This window comes from Ostrea edulis, chromosome 8 (genome assembly GCF_947568905.1).
Source record: "Ostrea edulis chromosome 8, xbOstEdul1.1, whole genome shotgun sequence".
In the NCBI taxonomy this organism is placed as follows: domain Eukaryota; kingdom Metazoa; phylum Mollusca; class Bivalvia; order Ostreida; family Ostreidae; genus Ostrea; species Ostrea edulis.
The window spans coordinates 53012836-53032038 of NC_079171.1; the positions used below are offsets into that span (position 1 = coordinate 53012836).

General features: G+C 36.0%; 2 protein-coding genes and 1 long non-coding RNA gene across 3 annotated transcripts; 2 read left to right on the forward strand and 1 right to left on the reverse strand.

Annotated features, from left to right (window-relative positions):
• Positions 1 to 300: 300 nt before the first annotated feature.
• Positions 301 to 3157, reverse strand: LOC130049191 (uncharacterized). Its single transcript, XR_008797686.1, has 2 exons — positions 3033 to 3157; positions 301 to 1285 (listed from the first exon to the last, which is right to left on the reverse strand). It is a non-coding gene; the product is annotated as an uncharacterized LOC130049191 (long non-coding RNA).
• On the forward strand, positions 1543 to 4589 carry LOC130049189 (tripartite motif-containing protein 2-like). Its single transcript, XM_056146446.1, has 2 exons — positions 1543 to 2124; positions 2337 to 4589. The coding sequence occupies exon 2, from the start codon at positions 2367 to 2369 to the stop codon at positions 4053 to 4055; it is 1689 nt and encodes a 562-aa protein (XP_056002421.1). The 5' UTR covers positions 1543 to 2124; positions 2337 to 2366; the 3' UTR covers positions 4056 to 4589.
• An 8785-nt stretch (positions 4590 to 13374) lies between these two features.
• Positions 13375 to 17408, forward strand: LOC125662206 (uncharacterized). Its single transcript, XM_048894386.2, has 2 exons — positions 13375 to 13504; positions 15703 to 17408. The coding sequence occupies exon 2, from the start codon at positions 15722 to 15724 to the stop codon at positions 17318 to 17320; it is 1599 nt and encodes a 532-aa protein (XP_048750343.2). The 5' UTR covers positions 13375 to 13504; positions 15703 to 15721; the 3' UTR covers positions 17321 to 17408.
• The last annotated feature ends 1795 nt before the right edge of the window (positions 17409 to 19203 follow it).

Consider the following 19203-nt stretch of genomic DNA (forward strand, 5'->3'; position numbering starts at 1 on the left):
GGAAAAGCACAACTATTGATTTGGATGGTTTCTTATTTTTACCCACCCCTCATAAGCTTTTTTAGTGAAAAGTAATTGAAAAGGCAGACATAACATGAATTGAAGTCAAGTGTGTCATCTAAGAAGTCATTATCTGAACTGCCAGAATAATCTTCAGCCTTATTACTGTCTGTGTTAAAAAAAAGTCCTTCAAAGGAAAGATATTTAGAATCTCCACAACTACTAAGTATGTGACACACATCGCAGCATTTTGTTTATTAAATTCCTCTTTAAGTTCATTTAAATTGAATTCACTCAAAAACTGTTTCATAATGTTTATTCATCAACAAGTAAGTGAACGTAGGATATTTTGCATGGATTTGTCAAATGTACACAGATGGTAGGTGTTAAACAAAATCAAGGCAATTGATGATTCCCCATATCTTCCAATGTGCCCTATTTCTTGCACCAAATCTAAAATATTTTCGGATATTGCGAACAGAATTACACCGTTGCAATAGGATTACATCGATAACCATCACTAATGCACTAGTGCAAATCACTTAAATAATGTTGAGGTGTTATTTTTATTCACTTAGGCTGTGTTATTTGTTGATTTTGTTTTGCCAATGGGTGTTTCTGAGTGAAACATTTCAATGAGAGAAAAACTATTGCCATCCACCTCCTTAACGAGATAAGCGTAAAATTTAGAAACATCATTAATGCTAGAACAGTAGATTAATGTTTTGGGGAAAGTCACTCTGCAAATGTTGAATTCCGTCTACACTCCAGGGCAGTGCCATTTGAAGATCACTGGATACTTTAGATATTGAGTATTTCATGTTAGCTTTATTTGGAGACGTAACAATTTCTACTGTGTTTGGTCCAAACGCGTTTTGAAAATCTTTTCTAAATTTTTACTGTAGATGTTTCACTCAGTGCGATAACACTGGCTTTTGGAAATAAAGATATTTATTCTCCCAGTTGCGGAAACCACTTCACCAATGCTTGTTTCTTTGAACCAATTCGGTCTTCGCCCTTAGATAAAAAAGAATAATCTGGGCAGTGGTGGTTATCAAACATGAGAAATCATTAGTAGGAATAGTGTTTGTATATGAAATACACTTACTCACAATAAGTAAATGAAAATTCACCATGCTGCAATCGTATAAAATTCATCAATGACTATGTTGTCTTTTTTTCATATATTCCTTCCAAACTGCATTACTTATCACTGATTCTGGAGATGTATAAATGACATCTATTTCCACAAATAGTATCTGCCTGTCACTTTCTTCTCCTGAAACTGTAACAATGTTGTTTTAAGGAATACCCTGTAAAATGGCTAGTAATAAAAGATTTTTCTCCATTTTATATGTATTTATTTATTTTTGTTGTGAAAAAGTATCTAACGCCTTTCGTGTGCTATTTTGAACCTTCAATCTACAGGGTTCGACATAATCTGAGGAAACTTGTGTATCCTATTGTCATAATACAATATACAATGTGAGACTTAGCATCAGTGAACAAAATCGGCATCATGGATTACATAAAGCCCTTTACCGTTGTACGCTGCCGATAAACCCGGCACAGCTGATATTTTCTTCACTTGGTCCTACATTAGTGCAGCTAAAGGACGGCAGACTAATATCACAGCACTGAATCCGGGGTTCATCTCGCGCATAAGCGGAATGAAAACTTGAAAAGGCAGCGATTTGCAAATTCGCCATTCAGTCTGTGCCTTCAATCGTGACATTTAATATCTCCGTTGTTCTTTCTTCAAAGCACAAACAACCAAACGTGTTAAGATTTTCTCCAAAGCTGCATCAATTACTTTAATGTCAACCATTTTCCCTTTCATACCAAATGTATTTTGTAAGAATAACCCGAAATTGGTTTAAGCAGATGTATTTCATTGGTGAAACTCAGGTCACCAAAGTTGACCAGATTGTTTGACTGCCATATCTTCTGACGTAAATGTTGACATAGCTACCCACCAAAAAGTGAATGAAAGAAAACAAGTAAAGTTGTTTACACATTCGATAACACGCAGTTAGTGTATACAGGCTGACACGCCGCACAGGTATATAATTCTCTGGACTAGGTTTAGGTTGAAGTAACGGGGAGGCTATGTTGGATTTTCAGGTAAGACACAATTTTATACACACAATCTAATATTTTACTGTCATTAATATGGAAATTTGTGTGATGTACTCATTTTCAAAAATCATTTCATATAAATCGGAGGGGGAACTTTGATATATGGATGCCTCGTTTTTTGATGTAATGTAATTCTAGTTTGTCATTTGTTTTGAGATATCAAAATCTTTAATTTAGATTCTATTTTTAATTGACAGTAAATTGTTCGTGTGGTCCCGAGGTCAGAAATGCATCCCCGGCGCAGTGGTCAGGAAGTCCTAATGTGTGATATCTGCGAAAGTGTCTTCGTACAGAGTCATTGTGAACTTTGTAATCTAAATTTATGCAAAACCTGTGTTGGGGAGCATCTCTCAGATTCGTCTGTAAGGCACAACGTCGTACCCTATTCACACAGGAAGTCTACCCCAAACTATCGGAAATGTCCGAAACACCCGAAAAGACAATCCGAACTTTACTGCGAGAATTGTGAGATTCCTGTCTGCATTATCTGTGTCTCCTCGGGGAAACACAAAGGTCACGATATATCAAATGTCTTGGAAAAATTCAGCTCAAAAACGCAAAATTTACAAAAAGATCTGGAAGAATTAGAAACAAGAATTTATCCCCGATATCAAGAAATGGCGTCCGATGTCCAATCAGAAAAAGCCGAGTTAGTAACGATTTACGGAAAACTGATCACAGCTGCCGAAAAACAAGGAGAAGTCTGGCACCAAGAGATCACCGCCATTGTCAACCGACAGACTTCCGATATTCAGGAAATGAAAAAGAAACACCTATTTACCCTGAATAAAAATACAGATGAAATCAAACAGAAAATTATTGAACTCAAACAGATCATTTCCGACTTGAAATCAATCCTAAAATCAAATGACGTCTCCTTAACCTCTACTTACAAATCTAGGAATTCCGAATTTAGAACATTACCGCTTAAAGTCCGAATTACACTACCACGCTTTTCTCCACGGAAAATAAGCAAAGATCAGCTCAATGAAATGTTTGGTTCTCTGTCATCATTATCCATTAACACAGAACATGGCGACACAATGAAGTCACCAGGAGCTGTATCGTCTCATTCAGTCAAACCACTGCTTGATGAACCGCGACTCACCGCCATCATAGACACTGGGTATAAACAAGGATTATTCAGTGTTAGCTGTATCAGCGAAGATCAAGTCTGGACACGCGGGGATACCAACACCATGAAACTCTTCAACCTCCGGAGTAAACTACTGACTTCAATACAAACTGAGTCAGGGAACAGGCCAGAGGACATAACAGTGACACGGAATGGAGATCTTGTTTATACTGACTATAAGAGTAAAACTGTAAATCTAGTGAAGAATAAACATATACAGACCATGATCACACTACAAGGGTGGAGACCCCGCAATATCTGTTGTACCTCGTCTGATGATCTCCTGGTTACCATGGACAGTGATGATAGAACACAATCGAAAGTTGTGCGTTACTCAGGTTCCACAGAGACACAAAGCATTCAGTTTGATGATCAGGGTCGTCCTCTCTATTCACATGGTTATTATAATAACTATCAATACATCAGTGAGAACAAGAACCTGGATATTTGTGTCGCTGACCGTGAAGCTAGTGCAGTAGTGGTGGTCAATCAGTCAGGAAAACTCCGATTTAGATACACTGGTCATCCCTCTATTACCACGGAATCATTTGATCCAGTCGGCATCACTACAGACAGCCAGAGTCACATCCTAACAGCAGATTGGGATAATGGTTGTATCCACATCCTAGATCAGGACGGACACCTCCTCCGATATATTCGGAACACTGACCATTTAAGCACCCCATGGGGTTTAAGTGTGGACACCAGGGACAACCTCTTTGTGGCTGACTATCACATTGCTAAAGTGAAGAAAATCCAATATCTTCAAACACAGTGTTAATCACACATATCAAGACAGCGTTAATTACACATACCAATAGTATTAATTACATAGCTTGTTCTGGGTATAGTCAGTTTTTAAATCGAGGTAAGCTACTGACAAACAAGTTGATGGTACAGGGATTTCAACAGTCTCGATTGAAGTCAGCATTTCGCAAATTCTATGGTCGTTATAACGATCTAGTTCGTCAATACAACCTCGCATTGGGTCAAATGCTGTCTGACGTGTTTCATACTGATTGTTAAGCCGTTCTTGGCACACTGATTTTGACTGCGGATAACTCCGTTTACCTGATCAGGATATGGGGCTCACGGCGGGTGTGACCGGTCAACAGGGGATGCTTACTCCTCCTAGGCACCTGATCCCACCTCTGGTGTGTCCAGGGGTCCGTGTTTGCCCAACTATCTATTTTGTATTGCTTGTAGGAGTTATGAGATTGATCACTGTTCGTTATCTTCACCTTATAGTTAAACTGAGTGTTACAATCTTGTGACAATTTTAGATATTTTTGTATAATATATTTATCGAATAGTTTCTTACGTGTTGTCGTTATTTGTTAACTATTAGTGTAAAGCGATCGACTATTTTCACTTCTCTGGTCACTTTGTCTATATTAGTAGTAGAAAAGGTGCAGAGTGTTTCCTTAGTTTGGCCAGGTATACAGATTTTGGGTGTTGATCAGAACGTACGGATGCAGACGTTACAATTCCCTGCTGAGTGATCTCGGAAGACACGAGTATTGTCTTTGAGGTTATTTTTCCATATGCTTAATGATCGAGGGATATGCTACCTGTGTGGTTATAGTTTTACTTGTACCGTAGTGGTTTTCTGTTGTTAAGACGCCACAACTCAGTGTTTTCTTATTTTTACGAAGTTTGTTTTATGATTTGCATAGAGTACTTATGCTTTTTAATTGCCTGAACATTGAACTATCCTGACTAATACCCATGGTTTGACTGGACCGGGAACCAGATCCGAGAATCCTGTGTCACGTAATCTAACGACTGAATTATCCAAACGAATATCGATGGTTTGACTGAACCCGAACTCAAACCCGAGGCTCCTAATATCCACTACAGTATGTGGAGGTCATTTTTAATTACCTAATACGATTGGGTCTCATTTTATACAATCTGAATTATTACATAGATATTTGTAGACCTTGTATGTAAAAGCATAATACAATGGTGTGCACTTTTTCCGTTATATTATGTTTTCATAATGAAATTGTCTACAGAAGAGAAAAATCATAACATGAGACTGTATAACTAGAATGAAAATATTCATAACATATTATATGTATACATTAAATCCTTTCCTGCATCTGAGGAAATAGTTCCACGTTTAATTTAAGTGTTTTGTTGCTTAACATTTTAAGCAATGAATGAGAACATTCTACCCAATTTACCTGATACTCTGGTTAGAACTTGACATAACTTTTACTTTGATGTATTCGTTAACAACTAAAAATCAGGTTCGTGGGGAGATCACTCACATACGTTATTGCTAGAACATGATATGTCCTCCTGTGACCCTGAACCCGAGCATAATTGTTTGAATTTGAATGTTCAGTACATGATGATGCTTGCTGATCAGTTTGACAAAGTGTATAAAGAAGATGCCATTTCAAGGAATTTTTCCATTGTTGTATGTAAAACTTATACGGTACCAATTTTCATGCACCAGATACGTATTTCGGAAAAATTATGTCTCTTCAGTGATGCTCAACCGGAATTTTTGAAATCCGAAATAAGAATAAACTTGTAAAAGTTAATTTAGGGACAGAGTGCCAAAAATAAAAAAAAAAACCAAAAAAAAAAAAAAAAAAAACCAAAAAAAACTGGAGTCAAATACGTCTAAGGATAAGAGCTATGCATGAGGGAGATAATCCTTAATTTTGAAATGAATTTCTAAATTTTACCCCAGCGATTAAATATACATCCGTATTTTCATGCTAGGAATGAAGTACTTAGCTACTGTATGCTACACAGTGTGGTAATATCTAATCAAATGAGTTTTTCCACTATGGTTTTGAAGGATATATGTTCAATTGTTAGGTGTAGGATCAACTTCTTGTCGTGATATGAAAAGGGAAGGAACACAAATATTTTTCCCAAAGAACCCAGTAAAATCTTTTCACCATCTAAAGTTTGTATTACGTTCTATGAGATACGTTCTGCATTCCAAGCACCGAGAGAAAAAAAAACCCAGACACACACAAAACGCATAGGGTCCTACAAGGAATTTCGGGAGTAATTTTGGTAGTAATGTAGACTGATAATGTTTGGATATATTATAATACAGAGCGTAATTTTATATTATTTCGTTTATTGTTTTTACTTCAGTGAACTTGGATACCCTATACCAAAGTTCGATACCTTTACTTCTAACAAAGCGACACATTTAAGAGTAATATCATAATCGTCCGACTTTTGATCGTATCCGACTCGAGACAAAGAACAATGTACGATTGTATACATAAAAAGGCCCAACAATTTTCTCTCTATAAAATGTGTCTGGAATTAACCTTAATCAGCGTTTTAAGAAAGTAAAATATATGCCAGGTATACTATGTCAACAAAATCAGAATGATATTCCTAATTCGATAGCATTATGACGTCATGAATAAGACATTTCCCGCCTTTTTTTTTCAAAATAAGCCTCAAAATTGTCAAATGTCATACAGATTATTCCTCAGGGAAAGATGTGCGCATTTGTCGAGCAAAATGAAAAAGATATATATTGTGAATTATTTTAAGATGAAAAACATACTTGAATATGAATTTGCTCGACGCATGCGCTGTATGTTTTTTGAAAGGAAAACCACCTGAATTTATTGATATTTTCGTTGAAATTGGAATTTTTGCTATTTTATGCCAACTTCAAGCTCTCGTCATATGACACAAATCATTTTGCTGATCAAACTGAGCGGATTTTGGGTTTGCTAATCTGTTCCTTATTTGAATGACAAGGTTTGAGCTCCAAGTGAAATCATCAATATTTTGGGCTAAATGACTTTAGAAACTTTACCGACTTCTTTACCCTGCAGGAATGTGATTCAAACAACAGTCAACACCTAATACTTTAGCTATCAATTCTCTCGTCCAAGATAAATAGGACAATACAAAAACGATGAAGTGCATACAACACCTCGAGCCATTTAAATGTTAGTCGCTTGAATTTAATATTTCTAAAAAGATAGACTCCATGGGGTAGACCTAAGCATTGAGTAATTGCTGTTCTGTTATAATTTGCTTCGGTATCTACATTGTAATCAGAACCGCAATGTACAACATGACGTCAACAGGTGAATATATTTGTTAATTAGATAATTTATCAATCTAAACCTTAAATAAACCAGTGATTGGTGGGTGCTCTATTGATAGTAACTGGGTAAATTTAAATGCTGTAATTGAACATGAACAATTCTGTACTTGTAAAGATTGTAAAGGCATACTTTTGACTCGTAAATGAAATCGCGAAATCTCAAACGAACATTTTAAAACAACTTCTCCGAGTCTTGTTTTATTAAGTAACAATTTCATATCTATTTATCAGACTTACTTTATCAGGATATAGGGCTCACGGCGGGTGTGACCGGTCAACAGGGGATGCTTAATCCTAAGGCACCTGATCCCACCTCTGGTGTGTCCAGGGGTCCGTGTTTGCCCAATTATCTATTTATATTGCTTGTAGGAGTTATGAGATTGATCACTGTTCGTTATCTTCACCTTTCATCCAGAGGAATTCCTAACATTCCAGTAGAAAGTAATTCCGGTCATTTATGTTTCTTTTCGTTGAAAACGATTTACCAATAATTTTTCAACCAATGCAAAAGCGTGCAACATGTAAAATTAAATGACAGTACGATCAAAACTTGTATATCCACACAACATCATTACAAGTTAATTCTAGCGATTCTCATTACTGGAACAATACTTTGATGTTATTATTGGATTCTTCCATGTAAGTCTTGGACATTTGAATGGCAATGTTTTAATTCTACATGAAACATTATCAGACTGTTTTCGGCATTAACAAGTCTCAAACAGTCTGATAATTTTCAATATAGAACAGTATTCGGCATACTCGTATATCCAATACAAAAGCTATTTAAACCTCCAAAATCTTGATAACATCTAGACTGGCACAGGTCGCCATGTTTGATAACCAGTGCTCTCTTTAATACTTTTTGATAATGCCAAACATGGTGACATCTAAGTATAGTAGAGAGCGGATATATAGATTTCTGAAACACAGTAAAATTTGGACGAAATGATAAAGTAATTAAAACAGCATTTATACTTGAGCAAGTCTAAATAGTATCGTACGGATAGAGTTTGTTCTTTTAAGATCGGGTCGACTTTGCGTCACTACACGCGCCTTTGTGTTTTATCGTGTGCAGTGTACGTTACCCCTCACTGCAGTAGTAGGTAAAGATCGGCCTGTTTTCTGATATAAAAGTATATTGTGAACATGAGGAGGTTGACTGTGGGCCTTACACTTTCAATGTGTTATCTCTTGTTTAAACAAATTCAAAAATTGTTTTGGTTAGTTATGTCAATATTTACTTCAGGAGATGGGATTAACGGTTATGTTTTCTTCTTTCATGAAAGAAAATAGAATCATATACAATGTAAATATAAATTACAGCACTATTTAGTTTACAGAGAGGAAATTTCGGGATCTCTCTATCTATCCATCTACCTATCTCTACTTGGTTTTATGCAGGTGTGACGGAATTTTCCCCATTCACGTAGCCACTTCATATATGCCGACTTCGTGTATTGCAAAAATCATCGCTGATACAGACGAAACAGACATGTATCATCATCTATTATATACAAACACTCATGATCTTGAAAAGCGCATGTTTAATACAGTTGTGATACTAAGTTTATTATCCTTTACACCTGGTATGTATGTGTCGCTATTAGCATACGTTTTATAGAAAAATTCCCGAAACAATATATGTCTTATTTTGGTAGAATTATATACTTTTAGAGGGTTTTATCCCAGGTCCACAACGAGTGTTTGAAGACAGCTCCCACACCTCCAATAAAAAAACTGTGAGATCTTTGAAGTAGAATATGCGATATTGATGTAATCTAAGTTGTGAAATGGTGTAATCTACGTTATCAAATTTAAACAGGCTTTGCTTTCATAGATTGGTAAAGTTCTTAACAAATATGCAAATAATAGTGCGAAACAAATCATCACCCTCATAGAAAGTGGACAAACATTAGTGAATTTATGTTCAAATAATTCAAACACCTCAAATCTTTTCCGTTGCAGATTTGATTTGGTAATTTACGTGAGCGACTTAGAACGCTTCTATGGTGTTGATTCTGACATAGTGTCAAAGTTACAGCGTGTGCAGAATTCAGCAGCACGGCTGATTACCAGAACTAAGAAAAATGAGCACATAACACCAGTTTTAGTGAACCTCCATTGGCTTCCAGTACATTTCAGGGTTCAGTAGAAACTGTTAATGTACACATTTAAAGCTCTCCACGGTCTTGCACCTGTCTACCTTGAAGAACTGGTCAGTCCATACAATCCATCAAGGTCTGTACGATCCGAAAACGCCATGCTTATTCAAACACCAAGAGTTAAGACCAAAACGTATGACGACAGAAGGTTTGACAAAGCAACCGCCACACTCTGGAATAACGTTCCAAGTTACATCCGCTACGAAAATTCTTTCGAATTTTTCAAGAAAAATTTAAAAACTTACTTCTTCAGACTTGCTTATCACGATTTTATGTAAGCCATTTCCAGTGACAGTATTAATATTCTTTTTTATGAAACCTTTTTGTATGTATTTTCTGTAGTTTGATCACGGTTTTGTGTAAGCCAATGCTAGAATTCATATTCTTTTAATGAAACGAATGTTGTTTTTTTTTACACTGTTTTAGATATGTTCAATTTTTAATTGTAGTTCATTGTTATTTTAATGTAAGGCGTTTAGAGTAATTTTATAATATATGATGCGCTATATAAATACTGTAAATAATAATAATAATATAATCAAACGATATATCGAAAATCACACAAAATATCTTAAACTTACAAATAGTGATTTGATGTTTTTAAAGTGTTATTATCAAGATATAGGCCTCTTCTTTTCCATTTTGTTTTTATGTCATATGGAAATCGATAGAAATGATGAAATACATTATCATATTTACATGAAAATTGCTCCTGATACAATTTCTTTAAGGTAATATGTTATAATCAATGTAATTAATTACTTAACGCATTCTTTGCTTGGTTGTCAATATGTTTGTGCAGGTGACCTTTATTAAAAAACTGCCTGCTGGTTCTCTTTTTTGCTATTCGGAATATCAGCAAGTAGCATAGTCTGAACACTACCAGGAAATACAACTCTTTCCATTGTTCATTCACACCACTAAAATTCTACAAGAGTTGTCTTTCTACATCTGGTGTTTATATCTCTCAACTGAATCGATACACTTGTTCAGCGTATGGTTAGTTTTTAAATAGAGGCAACCTACTGACAAACAAGTTAATGAATCTGGAGGTATTAACAGTCTCAATTAAAGTTAGCATTTCGCAAATTATATGGTAGTTATAACAATCTAGTTTGCCGATTCAACACATCACTGGGTCAAATGCTCTCTAGCTTGTTTCATACTGATTGTTAGGCCGCTCGTGACACATTGATTTTGACTACCGATAATTCCGTCTACCTGATTAAGATATAAGGCTCATGACGTGTGTGACCGGTCGACAGTGGATGATTAATCCTCCTAGGCACCTGGTCCCACCTCTGGTATTTCCAGGGGTCGGTGTTTACCCAACTCGCTATTTTGTATTGCTGATAAGAATGACGAGATTGATCACTGTTCGCTATCTTAACCTTTCCTTTTCCCATTATTTCCCCTTAGCAAGAGATAAGTTCCTTTATTTCATCAATTTGAATGTTTTATTTAATGATGCTCTATACTGAGTTTGGTTCAAATTAGGCTAAGTGGTTCTAAAGAAGTTGAAAATGCGTAAAGTGTTTATATCTCTCAACTGATTCGATGCACAGGAGTTTGGGTGATGGTGCATGGATTTCAACAGTCTCATTTTAAGTCAGTATTTCGGGAATTATATGGTCGTTAAAACGATCTAGTTTGCCAATACATCCTATCAAGAGGTCAAATTGTGCCTGAAGTGTTTCATACCGATTGTTGAGCCGTTCTTGGAACACTGATTGTGACTACGGATAATTCTGTTAACCTGATCCAGCTATATGGATGACGGCGGGTGTGGCCGGCGGACAGGGATGTTTAGTCCCACTAGACACTTGATCCCACCTCTCGTATATCCATGGGTCCGTATTTGCCAAACTCTCTATTTTGTATTGTCTATAGGAGTTATGAGATTTATTATTACTGTTCGTTTTCTTCACCTCTCATCACTTGAACGTTTTTATTAACTTAAGCAAATATGTCAAGTTTTTTACTTTTAGTACGACATTATCCATATAGCAGCACTTTTTGACAGTTTAGATATTCCGTTTGTTTTTATACAAGGTAAAATGATTATGTTTCTTGGCTCTGCGTTCATTAACTCATGTAGCGAAAACAACTAAAATCAGCCTCCACCACCGGGGATGAAAGATTTGAAGTATGGCAGAAAGCGCCGATTTTATGTTCATTGATGTGCCCATATTTTTTAGCATATCATACAGTCACCAAAGTTCCAGCTGGCTGTCCCTCTCTTTGAAAACGGTGCTACAAGTCTGTATATTTATAATTCAATGCTGAATCACATACGAATTCCCATATGACAGATGAGATTGCAGCCCCACATTGACGAATGTCTCTTAAGCGCAAAATTCGGTGCACACTTGCCAGTGGACATCACTTCCTAACCTTAGTTTATGAAAGAAAAAAATATTCATAGCACTTATTATGGCAATTTCTCTTCATTCGCTCGTCATGCTACACGTATGTATTAATAAACGTAATTAATGTGCACCTGTAATATATCTCAAAAATAGACTTTGTTTAGTATGAAGTCGATCTGACATACAAATCAAATGTGCAAAACGATGACATCTTTGCGCTTAAAACGAGTTATTAAATTAAGACTGTCATATACATGCTTTATGGAGATGTAACTCAAGGTGGCGAATATCTGACCATGTCCACAGGCACCTGCGGATCCAAGCTACATGCCCACATTTGTATCCAGCATGGAACCAAACAAGGTTACCGATAAAATTCCATTTATAAATGAATACGTGAGCGCTCATTACGAATGAGGCTTTAACAAAACATATTCAGAAGTTTCTCGTGGCATTCATGGAGTGGGGGAATACATACACGTAGTCGGCGTTGTAAACATACGGACATGTAAGACCTGAATGAGTGGCGGATTTAGAATTTGTTTAAAGCGGGGGAGGGACTGACCGAGTCTAGGAACCTCATAGTTATTAAGCTTTACAAGACTACTTTAATGGTTGTTCTAGTTATAATTTATATATAACTGAAATCAATAAATAACAACGATTGACTGTAATCATATGCCCTTCTGTGTATACTTTTTTCTGTTTAAACTGTTTTTAAGCACCCAGGAGGTGGGGGAGGGGGCTTCCATCCAAATCAGCCTCTGCATTGCATCTGTATTTTGTCCAATAAAGGGAAGTGGAAGACTCTAAATAGCAAAATGACATTTTTTTCTCAAACATATCTAAAAAGAATTGGGAGGGGTAGAGGTCAACGCAAACCACTCTACATCCGCCAATGACATTGATAATAAAATGATTCGTAAAGTCCTAAAATGTTCAGGACTAGAATAAAAAATGTTTTTATGGATAGTTTTTGTTAAAGGTGACATTTATTAGTTTTAGTTTAGTTTTCAATGTTCATATCAACCATCCATTCATATATGTTCATATAATATGATCAAATGGGTGAACAAAAGGGAAGAATTAAGTGTATAACATATAGCAAACTCTAATCTAAATTTCTTGATAATGTACGAATGCTGAAATATTTAATCATTGTGTTAAAGATTAGAATTTTCTATTGTGATATTCAACACCTTCAACGATCAATAATAAATTCAAAGTTCACGGATGCATATAACGTGAATTGTGCTTGAAAGACATCATCATTTATCATATCTATAAATTTAGTTTTCGGGTTAAAGATAAAAGTATTGCATGGGAAAAAGAAAATGCATGCAAGTAACTCAGATGTAACATACTTGATCATGTTTAGTTGTACGTCAACAACATTTTATGTATCAGTGTAATGAATAGAACCCTGTAAATTCCGGCGTTGTATCCTCCCCTCGTCACATAAGATCCTGTATCCACCCCTGGTGTATGTAACGTGACAATGTCACCTCGTGACCCAAACTGTATCAGTTACTCTCAAGTTTAAATATCATGGATGTTAAGTCTAGCAGATGTTATGAAAACAATACTGGTAAGAATATTTTCTGAATGTATACATAGACTGGTGAAATGTATCTAGATGTATGTAGACGTACATAGGGTGCGCATTCTCATCATGGAGAGCTTTTATTTGTTCGCTATATTTAGCTTATCAGTAAAAAGATGTACACATCGGCTCGTCTGACACCCGCAGGATCTAATCTTTTATTTCCTACCCGTAACGCGGACATTGGTTTGAAATGAATCCCCCACATGTCTAATATTTGATTTAAATCACTCTAGATATTTCCAGCAGTGCAATTCTATTGTCGGTTTTAGCTAACTTACGCCAAAGGATTTTACAATCACTGGGTTAATTTCAATTCCTACATTTAATATATAGACATTCTCCAGGTGTTTTAATTTATACTTTCCTTCACATTATGGATCCTTGGGTTAGGTAAAGGCTAAAATGGAGAATCAAATGTTGCACTAAACATTTTTAAAAATGTTTTAAACAATCTTATTTATAACAACACACTTATTTAGGTTCGTGACATTGATTTTGAATCATTAACGTTTTATGAATCATTTTAGTTTAGACCCTATCGGTTTTAATGGGTGTTTCAGCTAGCGAAGATCGCTCTAATGACTATACATTTGACTATACATTTGAGTCACATGGTCTGCTCTTTATCAGTTGCACCCGGATCACATACCGATTCCACCTAACCTCGGATGTATGTTTTCCGCCATATTACGTATACCAGTGACGTATAACACCATTTTTGACGTTACTGATCCACAAGAACTATTTCTAACTCCCACGAAATATAATCCTTTCCATCATATAACACTCTCAATGTTTGTAACTGTTATTCTTTGAGAATTATGTTTTATATCCAAATAGAAGGCAAATCCGATAATTTCATTTAAAAAAGCTATTTTGATCACTACTTACAAAAAGTGGCAGTATTTCCGGGAGAGTAAAAAAAAACAAAAACGACCGCATTACAAATGTTAGGCGTAGCTAAATATCAATTACCGTCATACATCCGAGGTTAAATCAAAGGTACCGGAATCTACCGACGTTTGCCGAATGCATCAACTGAGAACTATGAGTATTACCCGTGATGCCTCAGGAAATAAAGTGCCATCTCTGACATATACTTTTTAGACAACTCTGTAGAGAAACAAAATAGATAAATTGAAAAGGATCACAGAAAATTTTAAATTCCAGAGAAAAGTTTCTCATAACATCATGCCTTTTGCTCTGGATGATTGCCTGGTTTGAAAGAATAGAAAACGTAGCTAATATGACACGACAAGGCACTGTTTACATCAATCGCGTTATATCACTCGTTTTGAATGAATAGGCGGATCACATGCCTAAAATCATGTTACGAGATGTTATGGGTCTTTCCTCGTCTCAACGGTCCTACCGTAAACCATATGTTTTATGGCGTGACCGTGTTTAAGGGCGATCCAAAAGGTATTGACATTAGTATATATATCCATGACACGACAAAAAATAACCCGTGGTTAGGAGAATAACTGTACTGTTTAATTGTCACGTGCAGTATTATGCAGCTTTCTGTGTCCATACCGCACTGTGCAGCCGCCTGTTCAAATTTTATATTAAAATGGCACGTGAATATAAAATGTATATTACATATAAATGAACATATTTAACGAACAGTGATTAATCTCATCAATCCCATGAAGATACCACATCAAGATAATGGCAAACACGGATTCCTGGATACACCAGATGTAAGATCGGGTGTTGAAGAGGAGTCAGCACTCCTTATTGCCGGTCCCATCCGCTTTGAGCCATGTATTTTGATCAGATAAACGGAGTAATCCGTAATCAAAATGGGTATCGCCAACTTCAATCCATATTCCTGTAGCAACATTTCGTTATCACCTGGATACGGATTCTCTGTCTATTCTGATAGAGAAAATGTTGTAGGGGTTTCAACGGTCTCTAATATCTCGTAGTTTTGTATCTTAAAGAGATTATGAGATCGATCACTGTTGATTTTCTTCACTTGTTTATACAAGTAGATATACACGAAATATGAAATTGACATGGAATATTTGATATATACCGTGGACTTTTTTTTTTGCTCTATATGTCTTGGTGTTCAGGTCAGAGATAAGACCCATAATCTGATGTTGTTAGGATGCCAAAAGATTACGATTGATTGATTGCTTTGTTAACTAATATAGCAAAATTTCTTATTTCAGTTTTTGCTTAGAAAATACAATGGCGACCGGTCAAGAACAGGATGTGATACGATGTGACCTTTGTGAGAATCCGGTAGTGTTCCACTGCAATCCCTGTATTACAAATATGTGTGGGAACTGTGTTCTCACACATATGTCAGATAAAACTAAGAAACACGAAGTGGTGGAGTTTAAGAATAAAAAAGAAAATTTCCTGTATCCAGAGTGTAAATCTCACGAGAGCAAATGTGAGACTTACTGTCATGGCTGTAAAGTTCCCGTATGCATAAAATGCGCCATAAGCTTGCATAAGGAGCATGACGTCACGGAAATAGAAGAAATCGTACAGAAACACAGAGAGATTATTAAGTCCGATACACAGAAACTCAGAGGAAAGGTCGAAGATTTCCAAACGCGTAAAGAGAAAATCTCGAGAAGCGAGGAAGCATTTGATAAGGTCATTGCTGATATAACAAGAATGGAAAAAGAGATACAAGAATTGGCTCATAATGTAGCTGAAAAGATGAGGAAAGAAGTTGCTGAAAAGAAAGATGAGAATGAAGCGGTGAATGCCGGCAACGAATCTAAAGTATCCGATGCCGAACGTAAGGTACAACGAGCTATAGAGAATAACATCGAACTTCTACAGTCCAAAAATATCATGGATTTTATTAACTATCGTGGTGCATATGAAGATGTGACAAAATACCTAAATCTAGCAGAAAACCTATACCCACTTATGCTATGCAGTGAAATTCGAGAACATCAGATTTTGCATCTGTTTGGAACTTTATCTTTTGAAGAGGATCAAAAGGTCAGACGTGAAGTATTTCACTTAATAGAAAATCCAAAGGTCCTTGCTACCGTACAGAGCGATCACAGCAAACTTAGACAAATATTTTGTGCTGGGAATGAGAGAGTATGGACGAGCGGGAATAAAAACACGATAACACAAATAGAAAAGTACGGGGACAATTCAATAAATATTAAATCAAATGGCAGTCCCACATGTTTATCAATAGACCACCAGGGGTGCTTAGTGTTTTCAACAACAGATGATACCAAAATCAGAGTATACAAGGAGGGACATGTAGAAACACTTTTGAATATCACAAGCTGGCGTCCAAGGGGTATCTGTCATACAAGGAATGGGGATATGCTAGTGAGTTTGCGCTCTAAAGGTAAAAAGCAAAGTAAAGTGGTGCGGTACTCGGACACCACGGAAACTCAGTCGATTCAGTATGACAAGAAGGGACAGCCATTGTTTTCTACTGGATCACAGTCTGCACTTTTCCAGACTGAGAATGGAAACGGAGATGTATGTGTTGCTGACTATGGCGGGAAGGAAGTGGTCGTGGTGAATGCGTTTGGAGGACTGAGATTTAAGTATCGGGGCAACCTTTCTAAGCAATCCAAGTACACCGAATTTAAACCATTATTCATTGCTGCTAATGTCTACCATCAAGTACTGATCAATGACAATATAAATAACATTGTACACGTTGTAAACAGTGATGGTAACTTTATCCGTTATATAGAACATCCGTGTAACGGAGGACTAAGCATTGATGCTGACCATAATCTGGTCGTTGGAGACGAAACGTCTGGAGAAATTAAAATAATGAAATACTTGCAGTGACAACCTTGACTGAAAATCAGCCATGGCCGCACAAACCTGTCTCTAACTTGCATTCATGTATCTATACATAAAGAATTTCAATATTTAATCACTATTTCTGTTAAATGGGTTTCTTAAAAGACAGTTCATAGGTGGCTCATTACAGTAAATGTTTACTCAATGACTTTTGTAGTTAATTGATTTTATGTTGTTTAACTTCACTCTCGAGAATTGTTTACTCATATGGAGAGGTCACCATTGCCGGTGAAGGGCTTCAATCTCACATTGGTGATAGGAATGCTGGACAACACGCCCCCAAGACAACTCGCCCTCAGGACAACTCGCCCCCTCTTAGGACAACTCGCCCTCTCTCAGTACAAGTCGCCCCCTTCTCTTGAGACAACTCGCCCCAATATTATATATAAATATATTATCACATTTAACCCTATAAAGATACGTCTTTTTCTTTCATACTTTAACTGAATGGTAATTTCTAATAGAATTATACACATATTTAATTATTGCAATTCAGAAAAAGTTATATTTTTCATAAATCAATTGGCAAGGAAAATTATATTTACTGATCTTCAGGTAATTGATTAAATGTCTCTAATACTGAGAAAATTTTGAGGGTGTGGGTGTTTTTTTTTATCGATATAGTATCCATAAGTGTAAAGGTGAAGCATGAATATTCTGATACATGTAATTATCTTTTAATGCATTTCTCAACTAATACCTGTTGAAAAATAATAAAAGTCCCATTTTAGAAATTTTATAACGGCTTTGCTTTACTGATTCTTTTTACGCGGTGTGATTCTTTTTACGCGGCGATTTCAAAGTGTAAAGAACTCTAATGATGAGTAACTCATAACGTTTGAAGTAAATTTATAACAGCTTGGGGGAAATCAAACAATTAGATTTAACAACAGACGCATATTATTGATAATTATACTACGTCAGCTGTAGACCAAACTAATACTCTCCCTGTACCAAACGCTAACTTGTTTCCGCTGAGATTATATATTTTACATGTATATAAAAGTGATGATGAATTTACTGAACACAAACACTGGATTTTCACTAAAATCTTTCGTCTTGCATAAATGTAAACACGTCTTATTGTCTGTGATGTATATACTATCTATAAGAAATTCATTAATTTTTGCTAATACACCTCTTGGATTTAGACCAAAAATAATAATTGTAAACATGTATGATATGAAGGAGCAAATTATCTCAAGAGAGGGGGCGAGTTGTCTTGAGGGCGGGTTGTCTTAGGGGTGAGTTGTCTTGAGGGCGAGTTGTCTTGGGGGCGAGTTGTCCGATACCGGTGATAGTGATCTCACATGGGTAATATTGGTCTCACACTGGTGATAATGTGAGCAAGAAATTTCTCACAAGGGTAATGTCGGTCTCAAACTGGTAATGAAGTGAGCCAGAAAAATCTCATATGGTTGTCTCACATGAATAGTGTTTGTCACACACTGATTATAATGTGAGAATTAATAATGTGAGAATTAAGATGTAGATGAACATAATTGAATACTCTGGGTTAAAAAACGTAGATATGATTCACATGAATTTAATGTAATCCCAATAAAACCACAGCAGATGAATGTTCAAATAAGAATAGAGTGAATAGCTAAATCAAAGGATTTACTGAATTATCTAAATAAAAATTATAGACCTGTCAGTATATCACCTATATTGTCGGAGAGGGTTGAAAGCTAGAGCTATGAACATCATTACTTGGGTTTTTCAATTTCCATTTTAACGGTATGTTATCAGATTTTAGACCAGTATACGGATGTTAAAAGATAACACTAAAACAGCTGGCGATTGGAAATTAGCTTTCGATCGTAAAAATACACCACAGCAATTTTGATGAATCTATCAAAAACTTT